The sequence below is a fragment of the Lycium barbarum genome, chromosome 7, assembly GCF_019175385.1.
Source record: "Lycium barbarum isolate Lr01 chromosome 7, ASM1917538v2, whole genome shotgun sequence".
Lineage (NCBI taxonomy): Eukaryota > Viridiplantae > Streptophyta > Magnoliopsida > Solanales > Solanaceae > Lycium > Lycium barbarum.
The window spans coordinates 3,978,753-3,986,672 of record NC_083343.1 but is presented as its reverse complement, the minus strand read 5'-3'; the positions used below and the strand labels follow the sequence as shown (position 1 = coordinate 3,986,672).

Genomic DNA, 7,920 nt, shown 5'->3' with positions numbered 1-7,920 from the left:
GACAACGATCTCACTTTCCTCAATCATCATATCGGTCCTATGCCCCATTGTCGGGAAGGCTCAACTTCAAAACCTTATGTGGAGCTTCCGCCTCATACAACTCCTCTAGGAATAGAGGTAGGCCCAACCCAGGCTTGTGCAGGTAAGGTTGTTGTACACAACCTCATAAGAAAAGAATAAAAAAATGATGTTTCCAACTTCTGGTCTTTGACATAAAAAATTAGTAATAATGAAAGGAAAAATCTTTCTTAAGAACCTAAGCGGTGCCTTCCTTTTTTGAATATGAAAAGAGACCGGCCAGCTTTGGGGTCTCTATATATAAAACATAATGAAAAGTCCGGGTGAAAGTGCAAAAAAAAAGGAGGGAGAAAAAGGAGAAAAGAAAAGGGGAGGAGGCGGGGTCCAGTGCTAGTTCGTACTAACACTTCTTCATCTAACTTCCATTTTTTAGTGCTTTCTTTGGTTCTCTCATTTGGATTCAAAGTAAGAAAGTGCCTATTTTTTTATTGCACCACCTCTCAAACAAAAAATGTTAATAGTTGCCTCAATAGATCCTAGAAACATCAACAAAACCAATAATAACACTAATTCAAACATAAATATCATATATTATACCAATTAAAAAAAAAAAAAAAAAACTCCAAAACAATTCAAACATCCAAATTAGCCCATCAAACATAATACAAACCCAACTAAACTCCAAGATCATATCCAATCAAGTATCAAACGAATCCCACTAAACTTCAAAATACTTCAATTTCTATATACATCAGTATAAGAAGACATAATTAAAGTTCAACAGTATCATTCAAGATAAATTAAAATAGTAAAATGTTGTTTTATTTCTACTCAAACATATCAGTATACTCTTACAAGAGAAAGAATAAATTCATCACGTCCTTACAGATTCACAAATCACAATATATAACTCTTTTGCAACACGAATAAATAGAGTTTGAAGAAAAAAAACCATCAAATTGAAAATCCAACAAGTGCTCCTATGCTTGAAAACAAAGTTCATCGATATTTAAACTGAGCATTCTATGTTTCACATAACTCACAACATCCTCGAGGGATATCGACCACTGTAACTAGAAAAGGATATTTGATAAAATTTATTCTAAGTCATATTGATAAACAGCCAGATATAAATGAAATAAATCCACATGCACAATAAGTTTATTACATTAATTAATTGGAGCTTGTTAATCTCGTTTAAACTGCACAAATGTTGTACACACATTATAAGTGTGGCACCCCAATAATAGAATGTAAACATAAACCAAATTAAAATTACTACTATTAAAAGAAAGAAAATCATTACTAGTACTGATATTGATCCAAAAAGTTCACAGAATATAAATAAACTTCACCATCAATGTATATGAATTCATCTGACCAAAGAGATCGAAACCAAACCCCTCATCAGATCATATTACTTAGAAGCAATATTTTCAGCATCTGAGCCTTCCAAAGATTCAATGCTATCATGATCAGCATCTTTTTGCCGTTGACTAGCAGCTTCCATCCTAGCCAGGAGCTCATTTGTTTTCCGTAGAAGCATCATTAACCTTTCGTTCTTGCTTTCCTCCACCATCTTCATGTAAGCTTCTTGATCATCAGCTTTCAGTGCTTGTAACCTCAGTTCCTCAGCACGAGTAGCCCGTTGCCTTTGCCTTCCATGCCAAGCTGGGATTAGTTTAGGGTGGCGGAGTCAGAATTTTAACTAAGAGGGTTCAAAAATATAAAGAAGTTGAGAAATAAAGAAGCCAAGGGGGTTCAATATTTATTATGTATACATAAAAAATAATTTTCACCTTGTATAAACTGTGTAATTTTTCGCCGAAGAGGGTTCGGACGAATCCCCTTGACCCTTACTGGCTCCGCCCCTGGGTGTAAGTAATGGTATTAATTGTACTATACTTAAATTTGCAACCATTGTACTAAAATTTTATAGCAACATTATTCTATCTAATAGGTACCCTACCAAACCACAACATACTAATAAAAATTATCACATAACACAAACCAAAAGTGGGTGGGTGGGGGGGTGGGGGACCCGTTGACATTGATCAAAAAGGAAATAAACATCCAAGGTGAACACATATTGATGTAAACCTAAACATAAAACCAGATTAAAATTGCAAGGATTAGAGGAAATAAGCTAACACTAAACTTGATTTTAATCCAATTTTGATATAGTAGCCTGAAAAATAAAGTGATAACTTGTTATAATAATAAATTATGCAACAACAACAACATACCCAGTGAAATCCCACAAAGTGGCGCTTGGGGAGGGTAGAGTATATGGAGACCTTACCCCCTACCTTTGGCAGGTAAGGTTGTTTCCGGTAAACCCTTGACAAAGGGTATAAAAAGCCACGGAAAAATACTATAAATAGCATAATAAAACTGTCTGAAAACAAGGAGCCATAATTACCACAAAAGAAACAAGAAATAGCAACAGAAATAGAAGGACAAGCAACTACCAGCATAATACTACGACTACTAGTATGAAAAGATAAATTATATTGCACTGAATTTATACTATGTGCACAAAAATTAAATCATTCATCTAACCAGAGAGATCAAAGCCAAACTCCTCCTCAGACTCTTCTTTCTTTTCCACTTTCTTTTCCTCCACCTTCTCTTCCGCCACCACTGCACCACCGCCACCACTAGTAACCGCAAAGCCACCGCCACCGGAAGGCACCAAAGCGATCATCTCTCTGCCAGCAGCAATAAGCTCAGTAAGGTCTTTTCCTTTGACTTGAGATAATAATAACTCAATTTTTGCTTCATCAGCTTCCGCTCCAACGGAAGAGAGAAGTGCCTTCAAATCCTCCGCCGTAGGGCTGGTGTTTCCGCCCCACACATCCAACAAGTAGGTGACGATCACATCCATCTTTCTTCTTCTTTTTTTTTGGAGAAACTTGGGATCAAAGAACGGTTTTAGGGTTTGGGTTTTGAGAATATATGGTGTTGTTAGGGTTTTAAACGACGGTTTTTTTGGGTTTCTTCGTCTTGATTCTTAAATACATAAAAAGGTTTACTTATCCAAATATAACTAATAATAGGCAGCGATAACCTTCATCTTTTTTTCTTTTTTTGGAGAAACTTGGGAACAAAGAATGGTTTTTAGGGTTTGGGTTTTGAGTACATAGTGTTGTTACGGTTTTAAATGAGGCTTTTTTTAGTTTCTTTATGTGCACGTAACGTAAGGGGTTTTAATTAATTCTTAAAGACAAAAAAAAAATTACTTTCCAAGTATAACTAGGTTAGGATTTAGTTTTTCTTTTTCTTTATTTCTTTCTTCTTTTTTCCTTTTCCCAGTTTCTTTACTAAAATTAATGCAAGAATTTCAAAAAAAAATAAAAATCAATATGCACTGGTCTAAGAAAGAATTAATTAGAAATTAAAGAGAGAAAAGATACCCTAAAACCTAATAACACAATTCTCCAAAGCACAAGCCCTAAAATCATTTCTTTAATTTGAGCCCGTTTGGATTAGCCAATTGTAAATAGTTGATAAACATAAATTGAACCAAAAGAAAAGACTCTCTAATAACCTAGCAGCCACAGTACTCCATTATCATAATTTCACAAAAAGAAAGAAACGTATTCACTCTAGACACCATCTTTACACTGCTTGAAACCACCATTGTTGGCTAGCTGTCTCTTGGACTCTTTCTTATATCAAAGTTCGGAAGAAATTTTGAGAGACAAAAGGCTCACAGAGATGAGCCGATCAAGCGAAGCAGCCTCCATGAAGCCTAGGTGTACTCATGTCCTTGGAGATGTTGAAATCAAAGTGCTCAGTGTTGTCAAAGGTAAAAAGAATATTGGAATCTGCGCGGCAGATGTGAAAAAAGAGATAAACCTCCCACCACCTATTGTGAAAAAAGCCCTGGAATTACTGGAAATAAAGAAGAAGATAAAACTTGTTGTGAATAACCAAAATAAGAGAAAGAAGCATTACATGGCTGTTGAGTTTAAACCTTCGGAAGAAGCATGGTGGGCTAATAAAGAATACGTCGCTGCTCTCGTACAAATATGCTTGAAGGTTTTAGATAAGCTGAAAGTTGCTACTATGAAGGGAATCTCCACATTTATAAAGGAACACAAACTTATAGAGAAACACGAACTTGCTGATTGCACAGATGAACGAGTTGCGCAAACATTGGAGTATATGGTCTTGAACCATGTTATTAAAGAGGTGGAGAGCACTGGATTGGCAGAATATCATTCTATTCCGGTTGGATCTGTTTGTTATCTAATTGCAAGAGGTCCCAAAACAATAGGGAATATGGCTTCAATTCCATGTAGTGCTTGCCCTAGGATTAGTAAATGTACACCAAATGGAATCATATCCCCCAAAACCTGTGTCTTCTACACTAGATGGCTGAAACTTGAATTTTGATTGACTTCTGATTAGTAAAATTAAAAGTACGCTGCATTCTGCACATGTAGATTGTTGTTTGAGTTTCTTGTTTGTCCTTTGGTTTATATGATGCAATACGAAGTCGGCTTTCTTTTCTCGATTCTTTCTTTTCCCGTGAGTTCCACAGCTCGAGGAGATCATTCCATTTCTTCCTACCTAATTCGAATTTAAAGCAAAACTTCCTGAATTCTGATAATTCATTTTTGGGAACCCCTTTGAGAAGTTTTAAGTTTTTATTAAAGGCGCCTTTAAAAAAAAAAGTATTGATAAGCACTTTTAATGTAGAAACTTATAACAAGCCGTTGATTTGTTTTACTAAAATACCTTCATGTTTTAACAAAGAATTGTAAATTTAGAAGTATCCTGTTTGACAAAAATACCTTAATTTTTTAACAAAAACTCGTAAATTTAGGACTATCTTTGTGAGGAAAATGATGGATGATATACGAGTGGAGAAAAAGTTAGGAGTTTTAATTTGAAAAATGTAGTTTAAATATTAGAAAGAGGTTTAAGGACAAAATAGTAAAAAAATTGGTCAAACTAAATGTGTTTCTAAGCTAAAAAACCATGAGTTAGGATGACCAACTTGTGGGTTTTGGTTAATTTTGACTTATAGAGAAGTATTTTGAGTATTTACCAAATCGGTAAAAAAAGTCAAAATATGTTTATAAGTCAGTGTGACCAAAGGTCAGACAACCACCCTCTATGTTCCAAAATTGAGAGAAAAAAGATGAAGGTTAATTATCACTTGAAGGACAATGGCAATCATTAAGAAAATTATACACATTTTGTTAATGATTCTTTTTGTTGCTGGTGGGGGTGACAAGTAGCCAAGTATCACATGAAATTAGTTGAGGTGCACGCAAGCTTGTCAAACATCACGATTATTAAAAAAATATTATTAATAATTCTTTCGAGTCAAAAAAATTCTATGTATTTATATAGCTTCTAAACTTCGTGAAAGACAGTACACAAAACCTGTTTAGTATTGTGAAAATGGAAAGAAGAGAGAAAAACTCTTCTAAATTGGCCATTATCAACATACAACGTGACTTATCCTTTCTATCATCAAAGGTTGTACTTGTTCACCATGTGGTGCAATGGACAAGATCTTGATGTCTACTTTTACTCAGAGTACAACATTGATGATATGGATATGACCTGTACTCATGCTCATTATTTATTTGTATTAAGCTCAATTAATAGAATATGGAGTACATAATTTGATTCCCATTCTCTTTGCTTTTCCTCGTTGGCTCCACTTTGGTCGTAGAGTTAAAAGGTGGGCCAAAGAAGAAAATAATTCTGTGTGCCAAAACTGAACTTAGATAAGTTTCAAATCATAATTTTTATTCCAATACAGCTACTATTTTTCTAGCATATTTGCCTAAAAGCAGAGGCAATGCAACGGAAGCATCTTACTATACCATTTTTTGACAATACAAGAGAGAAGTTGTAACATGTATTACAACTTACACGTAAAAAACAACAGCTCTGTCGATGCTTTGAATAAAGCCACCCTTTATCCTAAAGCAAAAAGGAGGATAGATGGAGAACCCATTCAGGCTCAAGGTCAAAGATACACTAGTAGAAAACTTAGAAAGGAAAAGGAAAAACTAAAAAGAGCTCAACATTATATTGTCCTAATAAACTTTTTTCTTTTATTTAGTCGTCCAGCAAGTAGGACTTCACCATATTTCTGCTCTAGCATGTGCCTCTAGAGCAAGAAGAAACTGAGTGAAAGGAGATAAAACAGAGGTGAACACACTTGAAATGAAGATATATGTTTTGCAATAGCCAATGATCTCCTTGGAGTTGAGCGAGCACCCGTATTTGGAGTAACGGGAACGGTTCGTGGTCTCCCTTTAATCTGGACGTTAATATCTAGAGTTTTATGGCAACATACTTGCCCCTCCTTTCCCAGTGGCAGAGTTTGGCTTGGAGGTTTGGAAGTGGACGGCGAAATGTCATTAAAAGCTGAAGTTTTGTAGTATGGGGACAATAAGAGAGTGACTAATAGTGAGAGAACCAGTGCAGATTTGGCTTTAATCATGTCTACTAAGAAAGATTCTATATAGAGAGATGATGTACGATGTAGTAAAGAATATGAGAGATGAGAAGTGACAAGTGAGGTATGCTAGGAGCACGTTCGGAAGGACACTATATATATCAAGCAAAAAGCAGAAGTGTATCCAATACAATACACCTTTTGGAGTCCGGAGCCTAAAGGGTATAAAAATACACGGTATAAACCAAAAGGGGATATCCAAAAATTTATATATCAAAACGGGTATAACGTGGGCTGATCCACGTTATACCCCAAAAAACTTTTTCGGTTGTCCGAAGCAATCAACGAAAAATTAAAAAAAAAAAATGTATAACTTGGATCAGTCCACGTTTTACAAATATATTTTGTAAAACGTGGACTGATCCACGTTATACAAAACATATTGTATAACATGGATCAGTTCACGTTATACATTTCATTAATTTTTCCCCCCGACGTTTTACAAATACTTTGTAAGACGTTGCCTTTATTTAAATCATATTCGGCTGTGGTTTTAATAAAAACATTATTGATTTTTTTAATTTTTAAAGCATATAGTTAATTTCAGTGATTAACTCAAATAAATATTTTAACACATGCAATAATTAAATGTGTTATATATGCGAACAGAAATAAAAAATAAAATATAAGTTAAATAAACGTCACACATTAACTGAGTAGTAAATGTTAAATTACATGCTAACTCTTAAACGGCACAAGACATGTTATATATTCTTGGAAGATTACATAAGGAAACAACAATCGTACAACTTAAGAAAAAACATAAAAACCAACAAGCAACAACAACTACTGATTTCTGTCGGGGCAGCGATTCTTGTTATGACCTGTTTGCTTGCACGTACTACACTTTCTAACCATGCGAACATGAGCTATATCCATTTCATTCCTCCTTCTAGTTGTAATCCGCGCTCCTGAACCCGAAGTAAGTTTTGTTTGAAAAAACTTAGTGTTTGACTGTAAGATTATTTTAGTCAACTTTATATGTCGAGAAAATTAGTCAGCCTTATTTTCAAAAATTGAAACTGTAGAAGTGAAATTGACATTCACAGCTACATTACCCCGGGATTTTTACGTTGAAATCTATTGCGTATCATCATCTTATAAGTACATAAAACTAAAAATTTTCAGGCCAATTTGGGGGAAAATTGAAATTGAATGGGATAAAAGGTGTTTTTAAAAAAATCGGCTCGGCCATGGCGGTTTGCTCCCCTAGATCTCGAAAAAATACGCAAGTTAAAAAAAAAACGCGTAAAACGGACGTCCGAGCGCAAAGTTATGACCATCTAAAGTTTGACCATTTTACAATTAGTTTTTCTCCCTATATTTTTTAGAATTATATTTATATTCAAAATAAAGTTATATCTTGATTAATAGTTAGTATGTAATTTAACATTTACTACTCAGTTAATGTG

General features: G+C 34.5%; 2 protein-coding genes across 2 annotated transcripts; one reads left to right on the top strand and one right to left on the bottom strand.

Annotated features, from left to right (window-relative positions):
* Window positions 1-2,500: 2,500 nt before the first annotated feature.
* LOC132602066 (large ribosomal subunit protein P2B-like) lies at window positions 2,501-3,505 on the bottom strand. Its single transcript, XM_060315086.1, has one exon. The coding sequence runs from the start codon at window positions 2,903-2,905 to the stop codon at window positions 2,576-2,578; it is 330 nt and encodes a 109-aa protein (XP_060171069.1). The 5' UTR covers window positions 2,906-3,505; the 3' UTR covers window positions 2,501-2,575.
* A 155-nt stretch (window positions 3,506-3,660) lies between these two features.
* On the top strand, window positions 3,661-4,520 carry LOC132602065 (uncharacterized). Its single transcript, XM_060315085.1, has one exon. It carries the CDS (start codon window positions 3,739-3,741, stop codon window positions 4,417-4,419), a length of 681 nt encoding a protein of 226 aa, XP_060171068.1. The 5' UTR covers window positions 3,661-3,738; the 3' UTR covers window positions 4,420-4,520.
* The last annotated feature ends 3,400 nt before the right edge of the window (window positions 4,521-7,920 follow it).

Bases quoted from the DNA above. Each gene is read 5' to 3' on its own strand.
- LOC132602065 (XM_060315085.1), top strand. From the start codon at position 3,739: ATGAGCCGATCAAGCGAAGCAGCCTCCATGAAGCCTAGGTGTACTCAT.
- LOC132602066 (XM_060315086.1), bottom strand. From the start codon at position 2,905: ATGGATGTGATCGTCACCTACTTGTTGGATGTGTGGGGCGGAAACACC.